Below are 23,119 nucleotides of genomic sequence, written 5' to 3' on the forward strand. Positions count from 1 at the left end.
ATTATAATTTTTTCTAAATTATTATAATCCTTAATTATGAAATTTAGGGATTTTGTGTTTTTCGCTACCTATGGTATTTTTTTTTAAGTTTTGAATTTATACAGTATTGCTTATTTAATTAAAGTAGTATGAGTTTTGTTATGTTTTGCATTGTGATAATTGTGATTTGTGAATATAAATTTTATTTTTTCTAAATAGGTAAGGGGTGATAAATTTATATTAGAAAGATTATGATAAAAAGTAAAAAAATTGATTCCTTTTTTTCAAAGAGAAAGGTTTGTGATGAAGATAAAAAAGAAATGCATTTACGTTAACTAAGCTTGAGAAATTTAATAAGAACCAAGAATTTAAGACAATATAAAACAAATCTCTAAAGTTATCAAAGTTACATATAATGAATTTAACAATTCAATAGAACGTGATCCGGAAAAAACCACATCAAATTTGACAATACCACCAAATCAAATTGATGAGATATGAATGCCTTATCTAAAATGGTATTCATGAATTGGTATCATGATATAATAGCGAATGATAGTAATATTTTTTTGAATTCTACTATTTGTTATAAGAAGAGGAAATGAAGAGAAAAAAATGAATAGTTTTTCTTCTAAAAAAAATTATATATAACAAATCTAATTTGGCCCCCCTACAATTTTAGTCCAAGTTCCGCCACTGCCCATACCCATCTCCGTAAAAAAAATTCATCCCCATCCCCATACCCAAATTCAACGGGTATCAAACTTTTGTCTCATCATCATCCCCACCGGATAATAAGTATAATCTTGTACCCATACCCGTATCCGTTTTCTTATACTTCAATATTAATTTTAATTAATTTTTATAAAATAATAAAAAATTACGTAAAGGAAACACAATATTATGAAATATTCAATATTAGGAGGATGATTGTTTCTTTCATATCAAATACTTTGAAATAAATTATAATTGTTTACATTTTATATTAGAATACCAAATAAATTTTATGAGAACCAAAACATTTATTAAATTTACAAACATTAATGAAACCTAGTTGATAAAATTTAAAAATATTTTTAAAAAAATATAAAAGGAAAACAAATATTCAAATTAAAATGTATTTTAAATGTTTGTTTACTTGAATTTTTTAAATTCTAATAAATCTCTTTTTTATACACTAATAAAAGTTATAATACATCACTTGATCAAAATGATGCAAAGAATAAATAATAAACATAATAATAAAATATATGTTCGATGGTGATAAAAAATATTCATGACAATTACATTAAATTTTTATATTGTAGTAAATAAAAGTTATTTATACAATTATAGTACAAAAATAAATTACAATATAATTGATAATGAGTTAGAAAATAAAAAATAATTAGATAAAATATATCGAAATAATATTCTACATGATGAAAATAAACAACAAATAAAAATATAACAAAAATTAACAAATGAGTGTCTTAGAAACAATTTGAGAGACTATTGAAAGAAATCACACAATGAGAAACAAATGTATAATTAAGGGTATGATAAGATGAAAAATACCTTAGAGATCTAAGAACACTTTTCAAATATCAACATATCATATATATACTCAATGGTTGATAAATAACGAAAATTGTTTTAACGAAACAAAAGAGTTATTCAAATGAAACAAAAATGAATAATAATAAGTAAATAATTTTTTTTTCCAATATTTACTAGTAAATGAAAGGTTTATGCTATTAAACACTTAAATTGAGAGTATTCAACATTCTCATGTTAAAGAAAAATATATAATAAATATAAATATTAAAAAATAATATAAATATTCAAATGTGAGACATAAATTTTTTTTAATTGACATACATCCTTTTAACATAATTACATAAAGGTTATGATAAGATGAAAAGTATATTGGAGATACGAATGAATTTCATGACAAACCAAATAATTAGAAGAAATAAAAAATAGAAAGTATATATATATATATATATATATATATATATATATGGTTACTTAATTAATTATGATTATTTTAATAATTTAAATGGGGTGGGAGATGTTGCGGGGACGGGTATTGTGGCGGGGATATGTACATCCTCATACCCATCCCCATACCCAATTGAAAAAGTTGAGGATTTCTCATACTCATACCCATACCCAGTCTATTTCATTCATTCCCAGATTCTTTATAAAGAAAACAAGGTAACTAAGATTTTGAATCTTTTATTCAAAGTCTAACAATTGGCCTTATCATTATTCCAAGCAAATAATACATGTGAGTAGCACCTATTTCGTGCGAGTCTCAACTTGTTGGATCCTATTATGTAATTGCACCTCTATTAGATTAGCTATCATATTTTGCAAAGTTTCTTGGGACAATTCAGTTGTTGCTCGTCATGATCCTTCCTAAGCTTTGTATTGGGTCTTAGGCTTCCATCTTATCTTGGGTATGGGCTCTGTCGTAGTTAATTGCATTAGCCTAGTCAATGATATCATGACATTATACATGTTGGTATTTATAGTGTACATTGTGGTTGTATACTAAAATGTACACAAGGTTTACCATATGCATGCAAATCAGTGTGATGTGAACTCAATAGCATACCATTGAATGCAAGTTCATGTTATATGGACCAAACTTATTTTTTCTTATATGTCATCATGTAGTTCATTGTATGAATTGTTGAACTTGACATCATTTTAAATCAATTTAAAGAAGTTAACATTATAGGTAAAGTGATAATTAATGACAAATTAAATTACATATCTCAATATGACATCAATATATGTGCACCAATGAATAAAGCGAGGGATCTCACAAAATTGAGCAAATAGACTTGGTAGGTCTACAAAGCATGACCCATCATAGTTTAAGCATGTTGATTTCATTCATTCTATGCATAATAGTTCTTCTACATGGAAGTCAATCAAGGAGAGGGGAAAGACCAATGTCCCTATGCATAATAAACCAGTTTCTATGTTGAATTAGTTTGGTCCCAATTGTTACCCTTACATAGTTGTTGTCATTGATATGAAGACTAATGATTATTGTATATTGTTGCATAGTTGAGAATGGGTGAAAACTCATGCCGCTAGTGAGAATAGATTTATTTAAAGAAATTGGGCTATGACATGATGAATATGTTACAATGTGAAGTGGTTATAAATGGCTAGACCAGGCCATTACTTGTGGATGGGATGTCAACAATAAGAAATTTCAACATTATTAAGATATTTTCCACTATTACCTATTGATAGTTAACATACATATAAAAATCAATTAGAATAAACTCTAAAATTAGTGATAATCTTCATCGTTAATCTCATAATTTTAAATCAAATAAAAAATTATCTTAAGCTAAGATTTTCTTTTGCTCATAATCTTGTGATCCAAATGTCGTAAGATCAATGGAATATTGTAAGAAATAAAAACATCTCGATGAGTTGTTAGTTTTAAGACTAAGTCAACACCAATTTAATATATTTTCTAGAAATGGTCTTATTTAAATTGCTTAATCGTACAAATTCTTAGTTTATCAAATGCATACTTTCATCGGAAGTTTTAATAACAGTTTTGTTAGGTGTGTAAGCCCAAGTTGTAGAGAAAAATATCATTCCATTGGTTGTTGATTATTGGTGTGACTGAAGAATGCAAACAAAAATATAATTAAGTTATTGGATTTATTCTAAGTATTAACAACCAAGTTGTACCCTATAAACATGTATATATACTCTTAAGAAGAAGTTATTGGATATATAAATTTGCAGTGCAAAAAAGATGATATCTCTTCGCTTATGGAGTCTCCTTCTAATACTTAAGTGTTTTCTTCTTTTGGCTCAAACATATTCACAAGATGAACGAAAGGTAAATATTAACTTTCATAAGGTGAAGTTTCACTTTACAAATTATAACATATAGTTTCTTTTATCATCTTTCAAACAGCTTTAGGTAAAAAAAAAAATTAAAAATATTTTCTAAGAGAACATTTGAATCATACACTGATCTTGAAGAAATATGTATATTTGTTCATGCATCATCTTTTGAGAATAGTGATATTTTTTATTTTTATTTGACCTTTATAATATTTTGCCCAAAACTTTCTATCCCTTCGATCTGTCGGAATATCTAAAACAGAATGCTAATTGTTGTTCAAATTTTAACTTTTTATGGCGGTATAAGCAATTAGTTATGTTTTGGAAAAGCGGGAAAAATATTAATTATCTCGAAATTTCGAGTGTGTGTATAAAAATTTATATTATTAATCAGTATTTTTTTTATCAGAAAAAAATATTAATAACTATTAATAATCGGTATAAATAATATTACTGATAAAATATAACTTTTAAAATAATTATTAAGATATTGAAAAAAAATTATACATGTCAGAAATTAATACTAATATAAAACTCTTTATTTACACATTAATTTTGCTATAAATTTGAAGGACTAGAATGTTTATTTTTCAATAGTTACACCCACCTACCTAATAATTAGCGGAAATTTTGATTTATTAGGTTATATTAAGTCATCTCTATTATTATAGATCATATTATAATATTGTTTATATTAAGATAAGAAGTATTAAAACTTGATTTTATCTTTTATTCACTGAATAAATTATTACTTTTTAATGACACAATTATCTCTTTAAGATTATTAGAAGTATAGAAAAATTGTTTCATCTATCAATTATTACAAATAGGTTCCAAACCGATTTAAGGTAGATCTTAAAATGGATTTTAATTTGTGAGATAGATGGGTTCATGTTTGAATTAGATTAGGTTGAAAAAATTTAAGTTTTTTTATTTTAACATGAAGTGAGCTCGACTCATTTTTTATCATTTTTATAATTTTATAATTAAAATTATTTATTACTTCTAGTTCACAATTAGATCATTTTAAGTATTAGAATATTGTTTAATAATATTTGAATAATTTAGATCTTTAATTTATTTGTTTGTCAAATTTTATACGTTAATACTTTAATCTTTGACTACTATCTTTATCATGATATTTGAAGCACTAGGTAAACACTTTGGTTCTACTACTATAAAAAAATGAATTTAGTCAATCAATTTTTCTTGTACTACAGTAAATATATAAATATATAAAATAAATTGAAAAACAAAACATAAGTTAATCAACAAGTAACCCACCAACCCGTGGTGGGTCTAGCCGGGTTACAAAATTTTGTTAAAAAAAATGAGTCGGATTAAGCTGATCCTTTTTTAATTTAACCTATGGTAAGCCAACATATGTGAGCCAAGTTGCCTCACTTTAACATTTCTATTTTAAGGTGTTAGGAGTGTAATAATTATTTTTTAATCTAAAATTCCTCCATATTACTTTAAGAGGCCTAGGCCTTTAAGTTCTACTTAGTCCAAACCACAAATAAAACGTCTTATTTTATATACTTAATTGTGATCGAACAATATCTTATATAGTCATAAATCTTAGATAGGAAGATGAACATTTTATAAAGTTAAACACAATCTTCCAACCATGAACTAATTTCAATATAAAGGTTTATGAGTCTCCTTGAAGAACCAAATGTTTTCTAAGTACATAATATACAACCTTAGCTTATTTCAATATAAAAACTATATATTTCTCATACTACAAGATTTTATTTTATTAATGAAATTTTACCAATGAAAATAAAGTCGTTTGTAAATCCAAATTTACTAGTGAATTTTAGGATTTAAATTAATGATAGATATCTTTGCTAGTAATGTTATAGGGGCTAAATTCGTTGGTAAAATTTGTCGATAAATTATAATTTATATTATTGACGAATACTTTCGTGGGTAATGTATGCAACAATCAATCTTGTCAGTGATGTATCTAATAGTCAATTTCGTCAATAATGTATTCGATGGTCAATTTCGTCAATAATGTATCCGATGGTCAATTTCGTCAATAATTCTTATTGGTGACATATATTTCTATTTGTAAATTTGTTGATAAAATGAAGGATAAATTTCTTACAAAGTGATGAAATTTATTTGTATAGTAAGAGAAGAAGAGAAAGAAAATGAATAAGGAAATAATAAGAAAGCGAGGGAGGAGAGGAAAGAGACCAAACAATAAGAGGATGAAAAAGAAAGAGGAATAAGAAGAGAAAAAGAAGAGAAGAGGAGGAAGAAGAATAAAAAGAGGAAGAGAATAGGAGAAAAAAGAGAATAAAACATGAATTAAGACGCATCTTTTTCAACCACGTTCCACCTATTTTTTCCATTTATTTACAATACTTACCATGAAATAATATGATGAAAATGTTGAGGTCCGAAATTCAAAATTGAAATTTTTTATTTATCTGTTCTTAATCGTCATGTAAAAGAAATAGAAAGTGATTATTACCTTAAAGCTTTTTCAATATAAAAATGCATCTCCTTACATGCGAGAGACTTATATTAGAATAAATTTTTTAAAAATATATAATAAAATAAATCTTAAAAAAATAAATTAAAATATTAATAATAACTTTTATAATGAGAATACCTTATTACTATAATATATCGTTAATTTAACATGAAAACAAAATTTTAGATTCTAAATAATGGTTTTTGTTTATTTTGTTTGTAAGATCTACATTGTGTACATGGGTGATCTTCCCAAAGGCTTCGAATCCACGGAATCACTTCACATCACTATGCTTCGAAATATCACCGGCAGGTTATTAATTCAGTTTTCTTTTTAAGTTTCTTCTACTATTTTAACTCATTGTGATAGAATTTGGTTAAATTTATTATTTGATTTTGATTTTTTTTGTGTGAATAACTCATTGGAATTAAATATAAAATAAGATGTTGTTTAAAATACAAATTCATCTTTATTTTTTATTTTTATTCACATATTTTATAGATTTAGAATTTTTGTCCCATTAAATAAATATTATACTTGTATCTATGTTAATATCTGCTCTTTATTAATTTAAATATGAACTAAATAATTTTTTACAAAAAAACTACAACAAATATAAATTTAATATTATGAATGATTCCATGTAAAAAGATACATTTTTTTCAGTTTTTTTCCTTCATGCCAAATCATATTATCAAATAATAATTCTGTAAATATGATTGACATGTTAATTCAATAAAATTATTTGAATCAAGTCACAAAAATGTTATAATTAATGTTGTGATAACAAAATTTAAAATTATTGTAAGGAGACTAAGATTTTTCAAATAAAAAAAAACTAACTGATAAATTAAGTTTTTTTTAAATTTGAAATTAAAAGTTAACTAAATATTTCCATATGAAAAATTAAATAATATATAAAATTATATTAGAAAATATATATATATATATATATAATATAAATTATTTGATATTGAAGTTGGTATTTCCTAAAATACAATAAGAAATACATTTATCATTTGAAATGGCTTGCATGCAGCAAATTTACCCCAGATATTTTGCTACATAGCTACAAGAAGATTTTAAATGGTTTTGTTGCAAAGCTAACAGAAGAGGAAGCAGTGAAAATGGCAGGTATACATTAATTTACACTGCATGCATAATCACTATCTCATTCTCAAATTACCTTTTTATTATGGGTGTTGGAAAAAACATTATTTTGTTTCCGTTTATTTATTCTCTTTAATTAATTATTATAAGTGTATTTATTTTAATATTTTTTTAACAATAATATTTTAATAATTTTCTTTTACGATCTAAAACTTGAGGTAACAGTTTTCAAATAATTTTGAAATATAAAAAAATAAAAAAATAAAAAAAATGAAAAGTCACTTAAAAAAGTTACTTCAAATTATAACAGAAAGTTGTCAGTTTTTCAACAAAAAATTAATTAATAAAAAATTACTTTAAGTTAATCGATAAAAAATTATTTTTTAATTTTTTTTAGGATTGGACGGTGTGGTTTCTGTTTTCCCAAACAAAAGGAATGAACTGCAGACAACAAGATCTTGGGACTTCGTAGGTTTATCTGAGTGTGTGAAGAGAAGAAGCGCAGAGAGTGACATAATTGTTGGAGTAATAGATACTGGAATTTGGCCAGAATCCGACAGTTTTAACGATGAAGGATTTGGTCCTCCTCCACAAAAATGGAAGGGCTCTTGCAATAACTTTCCGTGCAACAAGTACATAACATCTTCTTTTGATAAATAGTGAAGGTGGATAATGATATTTTAACTCATTTTTTTAGCCACTTCTAATTTATCACTTCAATTATCATTAGATCATCGCATTACATCATTGAAAAAAATCAAAATAAATGATCTAATAATAATTGAAATAATAGACTAAAAGTGGATCAAAAAAGATGAATTAAAATATCATTATCCATAGTTAATATTTTCTTTTCTCCTTTTTAGTTCCTTTAATTGTTTTCATGGTGACATGGAGACTTTTCTTCCCTTTTAAGAACAACGTATATAAAAATAAAATGAATACAACTTTCTTTTTATGTTCTAATAATATTGTAATATACATCTTCAATGTTGACACATCTTATATCATTTGACTAAACAATAATATAGCATGTAACGTGAATGACAACATAGACACAAATATAGTGATTGTAATCTCATTTAATTGCCGCTAATCTCATATTACGAGAATATTTAACCAATTTATTGAATTCCTTTGTATTATTAATTTTAAAGTATAAATGACTTAACATTCATAATCAACCTTTCATCCATTACCAATGCAAAGTCTAAGCCCATTACACTTAGTTAAAACTGAATCATTTAATTCAAATCATTGAATTTGATGAAATAGTTACCCAAAACAAACATATAAACAAACTCAAAAGTTAATTTAGAGACACTTTCAAAGTATATTGACTTTGATAATGTATTTAAGTTTTACTTTACATAAAATAGATACATTTCATATTCATAATAAGCCAACTAACTAAATATACTTCAATGTACATACTCAACACATATGCAATCTTTTATAGGATAATACATACAAATCTTAAAATTAACAGTTTTTATTAACTTGAACAATTGTTTACATCATTTTACATCATTATTCCAATTCATCACATAAATAAAATCATAAATTTTGTAAATTTCATCATTTTGGTGATTGATAAAATAACTCTTAATTTTTGAAAATTAGTGATGTCTGTTTCTCATCAATCATTTCTTAACAAATGTACTGATACGTAATAGTATCAACAAAAATCATATCCACACAAATTTAGTAAATATATTGATAATTAATTAGTTATTATTTAAAAGAAATTATTTCATAAATTTATATTCCATAAATTCAACAACAATGAACAATGAATCAGAAATCATCAGAAATCATATATATATATATATATATATATATATATATATATATATATATATATATATATATATATATATATATATATATATATATATAACATGAAATATTGAGTTTACGAGTCTTCCGTATACATTATTCAATAACCTTTGTAAAGATTATAAAAGTAAAATAAGTTTTTTTTTTTTTCTATTTGGATAACTACCTCAACATTTGAATCTTTAAATTATTTATTTAAAACCTATGTTTATATGGAATAAAAAAGAAGTAATTTAATTTTGACATATCTAAAACAATTCTCATCACTTTTACACTAAAATCATCCCACAAATTACATAAGGCAAGACACTATTAGTAATTTAACATTTGACAACTTTTTGCAGCAAAATAATTGGAGCTAAATACTTTCGTACGAGCCATTCATACGGAGAAGAAGATGACTTCATATCTCCAAGGGATTCAAATGGACATGGCACTCACTGTGCATCCATTGTTGGCGGAAACCCAGTTGAGTTCGCAAGTTTCTTTGGGCTTGCGTCAGGAACAGCACGAGGAGGAGTTCCGTCAGCACGCATTGCCGTCTACAAACCTTGTTGGTCATCTGGTTACTGTGATGATGCAGACATTCTTCAAGCATTTGTTGAAGCCATTGAAGATGGTGTTGACATCATTTCCATTTCAATCGGACCTACCTACGTACAATACAACGACTATTTCAATGATATAAATGCCATTGGGGCTTTCCATGCTATGAAGAAAGGTATACTAACGTCCACTTCTGCTGGTAACAGCGGTCCAGAGTATTATACAATATCCAAAAATGCGCCATGGGCACTTTCTGTAGCAGCTACCACCATTGACAGAAGGATTCTTACCAGTGTTCGGTTGGGTGATGGCACAGTTTATCAGGTATTTCAGACTCTTTTTTTTTGTTTTCATGTTTTTTTTATTGCTTCAATTAAACTATTCTCAACATTTAGGGAGTTTCGGTTGATATATTTGATCCAAATTACGAGAGCTATCCATTGATTTATGCTGGAAATGCACCAAACATCGTTGGTGGATACAACAGTTCCATATCCCGGTACCAAAATCTAATCCTCATCTCTTATGATAAATTAGGGTTAAATATGATTTTTATTCTTTAAGTTTAAGTGAAAAATGAAATTACTTCATGTTTAAAATGTTTATCTAATTTAGATGTTTTAACTTTACTGTGCTAACATTACAATAGAGATGTATTAGATGGTTTAAATGACTCAATTGATATCATAATATATGTTTGAAATATCGTATAAACTTAATAAAATTTGTTTAAAATGACTAAATTCACTTATTTCTAAAATTAGGGAACTAAATTGAACAAAAAATTTTCAAAAATAAACTAATTTCAAATTTTACTTGAAGTCAAGAGATCAAAACATATTTAACCCTTTTACGATTAATTACATTTAGTGATTCCCAGTACTGTGTCCTAACATTATCACTACTTAGGTTATGCCAAGAAAATTCCTTAGACAAGAATTTGGTGAAAGGAAAAATTGTTTTGTGTGATGGTTTGCAAGAATCTTCATATGTGGGATTGGTTTCTGGAGCAGCTGGTATTTTATTTAGAAGTTTAGTGCCAAAAGATGTCGCTTTTACATATGGATGGTCAGTAGTTCACCTTCGCCACATAGATGGGGCTCGCATACATTCTTACATAAGTCGATCAAGGTATATTTAATTTTCTTCTTCTATATTTTCTCTTTACAGTTTTATGAATTTTGAAATGCCACTTCAAAAATTTCTGTTAAGTTTTCACAATAAAGATCATAAAAACCATTTTCTTAAGTGTATACAAATAACAAATTTATATTATCTTAACTGTAGTAATCCCACTGCTACCATATTTAAGAGTCATGAAGATGAAGACTCAGAAGCCCCTTACATAGCTCAATTCTCATCTAGAGGACCAAATGCCATAACTCCAAACATTCTTAAGGTAATATACATAACAATTTGTATTTTCAAAGATATAGTTTGCTTATTCTCACCATTTTCTTGATTTTGTAGCCTGATTTAGCTGCTCCAGGGGTTGACATTTTAGCTGCGTGGTCTCCAATTTCACCTGTTTTTAATGTCAGAGGAGATATTGGAGTTGCAGAGTATAGTATAATGTCTGGCACTTCAATGGCATGCCCTCATGCCACTGCTGCAGCAGCTTATATCAAATCATTTCATCCTAATTGGTCCCCTGCTTCAATCAAATCAGCACTAATGACCACTGGTAATCACTCTTCTCAAACCCTAAATCACATTATTCCATTCAAACTTTTACTAATTTAACCCTTCAGTTTTAAAAAAAACATTGATTTAATCCTTCGATAAATTTATTTTACGTTTCAAATACGTTTTTCAATTAACATTGAAACGAAAATGTGTTCAATGGTGTTAATAACTCAAAAATTATCATGAAACATGTTTGAAACACAAATAAACTCAACAAAAAATTTGATAAAATGACTAAATTTACGCATTTCTAAAATTAAGTGACCAAATTGTGTCAAAATTTAAAAAATAGACTAATTTCAACTTTTACTGATAAAATGACCAAGACATATTTAATCCTTATTTTTATTTAGTAATAAACAAAGAAAGTAAACATGTAATATTGTCTAAACAAATAGAGTTATGCAAAGTGTGTTGTTTTTCTCTCTCTTTGCAGCTACCCCAATGAGTCCATTACTAAATCCTGAAGCTGAATTTGCTTATGGTGCTGGCCAGATCAACCCTATGAAGGCACTGAATCCTGGGTTAGTTTATGATGCAAATGAAAGTGATTATGTTAACTTTCTATGCAGCCAAGGATATGATACTAAAAACTTGCAAACTATTACAAACGATGATAGTAGTTGTACACAACAACCTAATGATGGAATGGGTTTGGATCTTAATCTGCCATCTTTTGCTCTTTCCATGTACACTGCAATACCTTTTAGTAGCACTTTTCATAGAACCGTTACCAATGTCGGAGCAAACACATCAATATACAAAGCTAGGCTAAATGTACCTTCATCTTCGTTAAAGTTGAAAGTAGAGCCAGACGTTATGTCCTTCTCATATGTGGGTGAAAAGAAGTCCTTCACTCTTGTGATTGAAGGGACACTTGATGTGGAGACAGTTTCGTGTTCTTTGATTTGGGACGATGAAACTTTTCAAGTAAGGAGCCCTATTGTTGTTTTTCCTTTGTTTACTTCAAAAGAAGAATTTGAGGGAGAGTGAGAGAATAAATTTGAGTGGATTAGATGGTGAAATGTGAGTTATTTTTTTTAAAAGGATTAGAGGATGAAAGTGAGTATTTATAGGTAAAATTTGTGAAATTGTGTGAGTGATTTGAATGATGTGATAGATAAAAAATAAAATTTTAATATATCAAAATGAAAGAATACAATTTTTGTCTTAAAGTTAAAATTCATATATTTTAATTATTATTATTAATATAATAATAAATATATTATTATTTAATAATATTATTAATACTATTGTTACTTTTATATATATATATATATATATATATATATATATATGTGTGTGTATGCGGGCGCGTGCAGAGGTTAGAAGGGGCCTGGCCACGCCTCCCTCCCCCAAATTTTATTAATTTTTTTACATTATTTTATATTTAGTTTTTTTAATTATATAAATTTGTAATATTTTTTTAAAATTATATGTATTTTTTTAATTAAATAATATTATAATAAAATATAATTAAATATTTTTTATTTATTTTATGAAGTACAATAATAAATAATAAAACATAAAATCAAATATATAAAGAATCAAAATTATTAAGATCTTTTTTATTTTATCTCTTATTATTTTTTGAGTTTCTCATGTATTGTATTTTTTTCTCATACTTATTTATTTTCTTTTGTTACTAAAAAAAATTAGACAAAAACTCATCAATTATGTCCTAATTTTTTTCATATCTTCTCTTTCATTATTAAATAAATAAATAAGATAATTTTCTCTTATCTCACTTGATAATGAACTATTTGTTTAACATTTAGCATTATTTTTTATCTCATGATCTTTTTAATATCCATTTTTATTAATATAGAAGAGGAAACAATGTACTATGTGATTTTTCATAGTCGATTTTAAATTGTAACTTGATTATCATAGTTTTCTTAGTAATTATGTCTCTCAACTTTTGATTAATTTATGATAAATTATTTTTTAGTCTTAAATTTATTTTTTAAATAGGTATATTGATGAAAAACAAAAAGAATAAATTTTATTTTTTAAAATTGATAGAGAAAGTGTTGGTGAAGATGAAACATGATAATATGGTTGTTTATCGTATAACAATGAAATGAAAGCTTGTAAAGACTATTTGAATCAAATGCACGTTAATAAAATAGAATATGAATATTTTGTAGATAATATAGTTATTTACATCGAAAAAAGTTAACTGAAAAATTTAATTATGATTTAACTACCACGAGTTCAAAAATATGAAAAAACGATAAACATTCATTTAGATATGTATAATTTCCTTGATAGTTAAAAATATACTAAATTATGTATTTATTTTTATTAAATTAGTCACAATAATATTAAATATATATATATATATATGTATATATATATATATATATATATATATATATATATACACACATATGTATATATGTATATGTATATATACATATACATATATGTATATATGTATATATATGTACATATACATGTATATGTATATATATATATATACATATACATACATATATACATATGTGTATATATACATATACATGTATATATATATATATGTGTATATGTATGTATATATATATATATATATATATATATATATATGTACATATACATGTATATGTACATATATATATATATATATATATATGTATATATACATACATGTATATGTATATGTATATATACATATATACATGTATGTATATATACATATATATATATATATATATATGTATATATATATATATATGTATATATATATATATATGTATATATATATATATATATATATATATATATATATATATATATAACAAGAATACAATTCTTCAAGCTTGTTATGTTTTTCTTATGAATGATTTAGATAGAGAGTATGCATATAAGACTTGATCAACACGTGAAACATCAAATCTCAACATCTTCATTAATGTAAGCATGGTTTCTATATGTTTCAATGCAATGACTTCGTGTATCTTTATCAAATATTCAAACATCAAATCATCCAGGCTATTTGTGCCAATAGGAGGAAGAATGGTGTAAATACCTATTCATGTATTGCTTTTTTATTTGTATTGTTTGTAGTATTTGTATTATTTTATTTGAAGAACAAAAATACCCATAAGTATTATACAATTATGTTTAATATTTACCAATAAAAGTTAAAAAATAATTAAATAGTTAAGTAACTATATTTTAATGTTGCTAAAAATTAAAATATAATTAAACATCAAGAAGTTTAAATTAATGGGAAAACTAACAAAAAATAGTGTTAAACATTTAAAAAGTTAAAAAAAATAAAGTATCAATTAGAAACTTCATTGAGTTTCATTTTTTTACTTCTCGATAACTTCTTACAATATTTCTCTTATCTTAACAAAATCTTTTGTAATAAAGAAATAGACAATATTTCAATATTTGAAACTGCTAATTATAAATATATAAAGCTAACAATATGTCAAAGAGACATTTTTCTTTTTACTTTTTAGTAAAGACTTTTAGATTCTAAAATACTTATTTTGTATTAAAGATTTTGTTTAGAAATTTCATAGAATATTTTTATCTTTATAAAATTTGTTATATTTATTTATATTATTTTAATAATTAAGTTAATTATTTTAATTCTCAATATAAATATAAATCTATGCACATTAATTATTTTTTAACTGATATGGAACATCGGTTAACATTCTAAAAAAACTATTTATATAATAATTAAATTTTAAAAATAACTAGACAAAAAAAATGGTGCATATTTTCCTGACTGATATGGCAAATAAAGAATAATAACCTAAACAACAAAATATTGTTCTATAAATTAAGTGTGAAATGATCATAGAAAACTTTAACATAGAATTTTTAGTTTTTGTTTGGATTAAAGAATAAAAGTCAGAGAATGATGAAAGAAGAGAAAGAAGAGAAAGACGAGAATCGAAAAAAAGAGAAAAGAATAATGGTGATACGTAAAAATAGTAGTGTGTGGTAGGTATATAGTATGTGATTATTTTAACATGCAAGTAATTTATATTTTTTTTTATAATTTTAAAATGCGATGATAAAATAGAATTTAAAATATGTATTAAGATGGAAAATTCCATTATATATTGTTATAAATAGTTAATATTATATACTTGTATTTTACCTCAATAAAAGTAATCTTCTACTTCTACATAGATATATCTTCCTCAAGCCTTATCCATCAATTTGAGTTCAGTTTCTGCGGCGAGTGACGAACGCTTCTACAATGGCGACGCTCACGTTTTTCTCTTCCGCTAAAACCCTAACACTACCCTATCAACCCAAAACGGCAATCTCCAATTTGAGTTCCTCTTCTTCTTCATTTTTTTCCACTTCTGTTAAATTCTCCTTAACCTCTTCTGCTCCAATTCGAAGGCGCTTCAATGTCATTGCCATGGCTCCCCCTAAACCCGGTGGGAAGGCGAAGAAAGGTAAGCTTAATTTTTGTTTAACCTCTAGAATTTGGGATTTTATTTTCTTACTCTGTATTTTGTGTTGGGTGGTGCAGTGGTTGGAGTTATAAAGCTGGCTCTTGAAGCTGGGAAGGCTACACCCGCTCCTCCCGTTGGCCCTGCTCTTGGATCCAAGGGTGTCAATATTATGGCTTTCTGCAAGGATTACAACGCTAGAACCGCTGATAAACCCGGTTATGTCATTCCTGTGGAAATCACAGTCTACGACGTTAGTTCTTAGTTCTCAAGTTATTCTCATTTTCCCTGTACCCAATGTACCCAGTGTAACCAATGTCAATTTACTCGTTTTTTTTTTCACTCTGTAGGATAAAAGCTTTACTTTTATATTGAAGACCCCACCTGCTTCGGTTCTACTTCTTAAAGCCGCTGGTATGTTCACTACCACCCACTGCCTACAAACTGTTTGATATTATGTTGCCTCGGCTAGTATAATTCTTGTTAAAATAGTTGGTTGACTTAAATATCCATACGAATTATGAATCGAAATAGCATTCCAGCACAAAATTTGCTTTACTTGGGTGATTGAAATTCAGTTTTTGAGTGAATAGCCTCGTCTTGTTTTCCTCATAATAAATCTGAACAAACAAAATGCAAGAGATATGTTAGTGTTGCTGTTACTGATTTGATAGAGCATCAGACATTTCGTACTCTACTCAAAGCTTGTTGTGTTTTTCAATGAATGCAATGTTCAAAGTTCCGAACCGTCTAACTTGAAATTGCTATTTAGGGGTGGAAAAGGGTTCAAAAGACCCCAAGACGGAAAAGGTAGGAAAGGTCACAATTGATCAATTGCGTACAATTGCTGCTGAAAAGCTGCCAGACTTGAATTGCTCGACTATAGAATCAGCTATGAGAATTATAGCTGGCACTGCGGCAAATATGGGGATTGTGGTTGATCCTCCAGTTCTTGAACCGAAACAGAAGGAATTTGTGTAGTAAAGTTTCGGTTTGGCCAAGTGGTGAATCTTCAGAAATAGCAGTAGACTTTTCAACAGTCTATGTCTTACTTGTGAAGAATTTTCTCCTAAAAGTCAACTATGAATGTTTACCCCGTCATTTCTTTATGGTATTTGAATGAATCAATGTTTTTGTATTTATGTAGAATACCTCTCTAATATCTGATGCTATTTTTGCCATTTTTTCCTTAAAATTTTGGGAATTCTGTCGTTTCTGACCAGATCAGTATTGGAACGTGTTTCTTATTCTTTTTGCTGTTGAACTCGTGTGGAATCCAATGGAACCAAATTAAATTATAACGTAAATACCATAATCCTGAATTCAAAGCTGCTTGAGTGTGAGAACGAGTTAATAGTTTTTCAATTCTTACAATTGCAGCAAAGGAGGAAAAACTTTTGCTTAGATCTGTTTTCATTTCTTTATCCTGTTCTCCTATTTCAGTTTTGGAAGAAATACAGGCAGGATACTGGAAATGGATAGGGAATGTTTACATTCTTGAACTGTATATTCATTATAAATTGATTTAACATCTCTATTTTAATCATAACTTCAAAAACAAAGAAAACCAAAGGATACAGAATCTTGACTCTGAAATTTGGGGAGAAGAGGGATTTCACAGTGGCAATTGGCGAATTCAAGCCTCCATTATCCCAAATGAATAAGCTGTAAAGTGCAGTAGTATTTCATGAAAGAACAGGTAAAACCCTGCCCATTTTGACTATAGTAGAGTTTCTAAACTATATCAGTTTCTAATTATTTTTTATAATCAGTATCATAAGTCCAATAATAGTGTATCTATCCTGTTCCATTTATTTCCCTATCGCTAATCTGACTGGAATTTGCATTGCATGTTTAGTTATTATTCTACGTATGGTCATGTTGAGAAGCTAGCCTGGGAGATAGAAAAAGGTGCTGCTTCTGTGGAGGGAGTTGAAGCAAAACTGTGGCAGGTTTGTAGACCTTTTTCATTTTCATTCAAACAAAAAGTGCTCACTTATGCCACCGCTTTTTGCAGCTCATTCTGTCATTCTGTGGTGAAATGAAAGAAACTTTCAATTTGTTAGAATTCTAGACGTATGGAGGGAGGGGTTCACAACCTTTTTCAATCTTGAAAAGATTGAGGTCATGTCACAAGAGTGTTCAAATATTCACGGCAATACCTTTAAAATGATATGTCCGTGTAACACTCTTCACGTAATTAGAACAAATAAGGAATTTCCTTATCTAAACATACAGGTGCCTGAAACATTTCCTGAAGTGCTTCAGAAGTTGGGAGCACCTCCAAAGTGTGATGTCCCCACGAGCTTCCTGAGGCCGATGGCTTTTTGTTTGGTTTTCCTACAAGTTTTGGATCTATAGCAGCTCAATTTAAAGCCTTTTTTGATCCAACTGGAGGCCTATGGTGTTCATACTCACTATTTGGAAAGCCTGCAGATTTCTTCTATAGCACTGCTTTGCATGGAGGTGGTCAAGAAACTACCCCGTGAGTCGCTGAATTCTTCTTTGATTCCCTTGTTTCTGTTTCTATATGTCAGTGCTTGATATGAAAGTTTGATAGAAAACTTGGTGAGAGTTTTTTTTTTTTTTTTTTTTTTTAATTGTACAAACAGGTTGACATCTATTACTCAACTCGTTCACCATGGAATGATTTATGTGCCGTTGGATACACATTTGGTGCTGGCATATTTGAGTTGGAGAAGTTGAAAGGTGGGTCACCATATGGTTCAGGAACTTATGCTGGGGATGGCTCAAGGCAGCCTAGTGAGCCAAACATCTATTTTATGTTTAGTACCCATATTTCCATGTTTAATTGTTTGTGTTTTTTTTCCCTTCTTTATTGATTATTGCAGTTTGAATTTGAGCCGGAATATTTGGTAGCATATGGCGGGATCCAAAGTTAGTGGGAGGTATATTTTGTTAACCAATTCTACTTCGGTATGCACTTGAGAAGATGAAACCATTCCTGATAGCATATGGCGGGATCCAAAGTTAGTGGGAGGTATATTTTGTTGTTAATCTTATCCGTTATCCATGACTTAGGATTCTAACCGTAACATTAATTGCAAATGTTTCATCGCACAAGTTTTGATAATGATGTTTTTTTTTAAAACTTTTAATTCATCACTATCTTCTTCGCCAATAATTTTATGGCTTGGCTGCCAATGTCTTTATCATATCAAACCTGTGTAGCAATACATAGAACAAGTATTGATATTTTTATTTATAAGTCCTGGATATTAATTGAGTACTTGAACTTTTATAATGATTTCTGACTATGAAGGTTGTTCTCAAACCCAACTATACAGTTATATATTTTGTGTATTCTTGATATGATTTTAGTCGTCCTTCCGGTTTGTATCAATATTATAGTAAATTATACTTGTGATGTGAAGATACAGTCATGATCCATAAGTTGTGGATATTAATCGGGTACTTGAACTTTTAGTATGATTTCTTCTGACTATGAAGGCTGTTCTCAAACTCAACTATATAATTATTATATATTGTATATTCTTGATATGATTTTAATCCTCCTTCCAGTTTGTATTGATAGTTTAGTTAATTATTTTGTGATGATGCACATTTGAAATAGCAGTATCCATTATTTGATAACAGCAATTCTTTAGAGGAATAGTTTTTGTCTAATTTTACGGACATGTTTAAAAATTTAAAGATGTCAGGAAGTGTATTGTATAATTTTTTCTTCAAAATTTATATGATGGGGATCAAAATATTTTTTATTGTTTGAGTATTATTTTTTTTGGCTTAAATACCTTTTCCATCCTCATTTTTGTAGTGTTTGTTGCAGATGATTCTCATCTTTACCGAATGTTTAAAATGGTCATCATTTTCGCAATTCGTGTTTTATTTGGTCATCTTCTGTGACGTCGTTTAAATCAGTAATGGAACACGAATTGCGAAAATGAGGATCATTTTAAACATTCGGTGAAGATGAAGATCATTTTACATATTCTGTCAAAATGAGAACCATCACAACAAATACTATGAAAACGAAAAAGGTATTTAAACCAAAAAAGCTAACTTGATAAATGTAACAATAATGGAGTTACTATTTCCATATCAACCTGACAAAAATTATTAATCAAACTAAGAACAATATTTAATGTTCAATTTTTTATGTCAGAAATACTTAGAAATTTTTTATTAATAATAATTTATAAAAAATTGTTATTAATTTTTTTTAGAATATTTTTTATAAAAATAAAAAATAATTACAAATTTTATAATTTTATAAAAAATATTATTTACAGAGAAAATTATCTGTCAATTAAAATTTTTGTGAAAAAATAACAAGAAAAAATTTTTTCTTTGCAAAAATTTAAAACAAATTTGCAAACAAATATAATATATTAAAAATTTTAGTAATGATTAAATAGAGGCAAGAAAAACCTAAGATTTACCATAATCTAAAATTGTTTTACATATAAATTTACTAAATTCATAATATACTTAACTTTGCAATCCTTCAATTTAATTGCTATTTTTATTTTTGATTTTTGATTTTCATTTAAAATATTAAAATTGAAAAAAACTGTTGTATATATTGTGAGGCAAAAAATGTATTCTCGGAACAATTTTGTTATAATTTTTTTTTTTCTGAAATTTACAATCTAAATAGTAGCATCACTTTATATCTAATCAAGATCAATAGATGTCTCCTTATCTAATCACACCCAATTTGGATGATTATTGTAAAAAAAAAAAGACAAACAAGAAAACAGAAATACAAGAAAAAGGGTAAGTTAATGAAATTAAATTAACAAAAATAATCAAGTTATTATAACACAAGCAACATGTATACCAAACAATAGTAGATTTTCTAACTCAATTATCCATATACATGTAATGAAATCAGATTCATTGAAAACTTGCATTTGTGGCTCTATTGCTCTATCGAGCCATTACTAATGGGTTTCACCTTACCACACACAAGGTTAATCCATCTAAGGCCATCATTTGACCTTAAACTAAGACCTCTTGTTATTCTCATCACATGAACTATTATACTCTATGTGAGTCTGAATAATCATTAGAATGTCAAGATGTAACTTTACTTGAATCCATAAATCATTACATATACTATATTACTGATGAGTGCGTATTTTTGCCCTCATTTAATGTTTAATTCTGGGTATTTAATTGAATTTGTGTGCTTAAGGAGTGATTTAATTGACAATTCTGATAAATAGGCTGTTTAAGCTTGTGTGATAAAAATGTGTTAAAAAAGTGATTTTTAACTGCATAAATTATTTTTGGATAGTTTAACGTTTGTTGATGCAGTTAAAGTTAAGATTAAACTCATTCAAGGTGGGAAAATAAATTGATTGAAGTTAGAAACCACCTTTAAATAAGGCTAAAATTAGCAAGTTCCTGAAAAATCACTTTTGCACCCCTAGTTTTTACTTATACACTCCCTCCTTTCTAAATGGGTCTCACCAAAAACCTATTCTGCACTCCTTAATATGTCTATTTACACCCCCTCCTACATTTAAACCCAACTCACTTAGATCATGCCATGTGGCAATCCTCAACTCTTAAAATTGGCCAACCAGCACATGCCATGTGGGCTTAATCTCCACTAAAGAATCTGAGCCAATAACATGTTGCCACGTCATCATCTTCATTTCTACACAAAAACCCTAATCTTTCTCCTCAACCACCATCCTTCACAACCACCGGCAGCCGCCACCCTTCCACCGTCAACTCGCCGGAGTTCTCCGACCTTTACGTAACTATTTCCGCAACGCAAGTTCCTACAGCTTCCGTGAAGCCCGCAATGGCAGCACCACCTGCGACCACGATTCTGCAGCACCATTTCTCTCCACCGCGCCCCCATGGAACCTTCACCGTGACAGCGAGTCCACGCTATCTGCAAAAACCAGAACAACAACGTCTTCTCGCCGACGAAACGCATCCACGATCAACACCTTTGCGAATCTACGCCTCAGCGAACCAGTCATGGCCACCACGACGGAAACCTGCAACCAGAACCACCATGAGCTCGCGCCTGCAACAGCAGCGTCCCTGCGGATTTCGAGCCTCCATCTGCACCGAGTTCCGTCACCACCAGATCCGCGTGGAAGCATGGACCCAGAACCACCACCATGGAATCACCATCTTCATGGCAGCAACGCAGCACCATCGTTCTCCACCAGATTCCCGCACAACCGCGCCACCATCACAGATCTGCACCACGAACTGCAACGCACCATCTTCTTCCCGCGACCAGATCTTCACGGAGCAGCCTCTCCATCATCTTCAGCGCAGCAACAACGGAAAGCTTCATCCTTGACGGAAAACGCATCAGCAGCGTTCACGCACCTTCAAGCAGCCACACTGGAAACGAAATGGCAGCAGCCACCGTGAAACTACCATCTTCACGTTAGCAAGTATGCTGCAACAGCAAACCCTAAGTGAGGAGAGAGAATTGGCCTGATGTGAGAGAAGAAGGAGATGACATGTGTGAGCTTCTCAATGGACAAGCAAATGGTCAACGAGTCAAAGTGGTCAAAGCTGGTCAAATATTCAAATCTGATCAAAGTTGGTCAAATCTGGTCAAATAGTCAAAGACTGATCAAAGAAGAGGGGTTTAACTACAAATATTGATATTTTTGGATATCTCTGCAAAATTGGACTATTTAGAAAATTAATACAAATATTATTTGGTGATAATTTATCGGATATCTTTAAATAATTAATTTATTTAATTATATCATAAATTATTAACCAACTATATTTGTTAAATAGTCTATATCTCTCCAAATATCTTTGAATATTTATCTTTATCTTTATTTTAAAAGATATTTGAGAGGTTTTAACAACAGAAAAGCCCAGTCCAATTCCTATATAAAGAGACTAAGGGAGAAGCAGAAAACAAGCTCGGGACTTCGAAGTTTTGGAACCCAGGGGGGCCTAATTTCGTTTCCTTTCTCTCTCTCCATTCTTCTATTTTTATTTTGCATTCATGGAGTTCTAAACTTCTTGGGTTGATTCCATTGTAATTTCTTAATTGGATTCTAAGGTTAGATCAATTAATTTCTTTGTTCTTTTTATTATTGTTGAGGTTTTCATTCATCTATGTCTTTTATCTTTAAATCACGTAAGAAGTAATGATTTTAAATCTATATGCATGTTGGTCATATGA

At 28.3% G+C, this 23,119-nt stretch overlaps 2 protein-coding genes and 1 pseudogene across 4 annotated transcripts; all 3 read left to right on the forward strand.

Annotated features, from left to right (window-relative positions):
- The first annotated feature begins 3,716 nt into the window (after positions 1-3,716).
- Positions 3,717-12,603, forward strand: LOC114190001 (cucumisin-like). Of its 2 annotated transcripts, XM_028078737.2 has the most exons (10): positions 3,717-3,841; positions 6,564-6,652; positions 7,380-7,474; positions 7,848-8,082; positions 9,634-10,159; positions 10,231-10,334; positions 10,745-10,966; positions 11,123-11,234; positions 11,306-11,519; positions 11,958-12,603. In XM_028078737.2, exons 1-10 carry the CDS (start codon positions 3,755-3,757, stop codon positions 12,512-12,514), a joined length of 2,241 nt encoding a protein of 746 aa, XP_027934538.2. In that variant the 5' UTR covers positions 3,717-3,754; the 3' UTR covers positions 12,515-12,603. The 2 variants fall into 2 exon arrangements, with proteins under 2 accessions (XP_027934538.2, XP_027934539.2); XM_028078738.2 differs by lacking the exon at positions 7,380-7,474.
- Positions 12,604-15,659: 3,056 nt separating this feature from the next.
- PRPL11 (plastid ribosomal protein l11) lies at positions 15,660-17,146 on the forward strand. Its single transcript, XM_028082197.2, has 4 exons — positions 15,660-15,954; positions 16,032-16,204; positions 16,302-16,365; positions 16,724-17,146. Exons 1-4 carry the CDS (start codon positions 15,750-15,752, stop codon positions 16,930-16,932), a joined length of 651 nt encoding a protein of 216 aa, XP_027937998.1. The 5' UTR covers positions 15,660-15,749; the 3' UTR covers positions 16,933-17,146.
- A 186-nt stretch (positions 17,147-17,332) lies between these two features.
- Positions 17,333-18,808, forward strand: LOC114190195 (NAD(P)H dehydrogenase (quinone) FQR1-like; annotated as a pseudogene). Its single transcript, XR_014996556.1, has 4 exons — positions 17,333-17,903; positions 18,190-18,436; positions 18,564-18,714; positions 18,804-18,808. The product of XR_014996556.1 is annotated as an NAD(P)H dehydrogenase (quinone) FQR1-like (transcript).
- Positions 18,809-23,119: the final 4,311 nt, after the last annotated feature.

Source organism: Vigna unguiculata, chromosome 7 (assembly GCF_037176805.1).
Source record: "Vigna unguiculata cultivar grain cowpea cultivar isolate G323 ecotype 2 chromosome 7, ASM3717680v1, whole genome shotgun sequence".
In the NCBI taxonomy this organism is placed as follows: domain Eukaryota; kingdom Viridiplantae; phylum Streptophyta; class Magnoliopsida; order Fabales; family Fabaceae; genus Vigna; species Vigna unguiculata.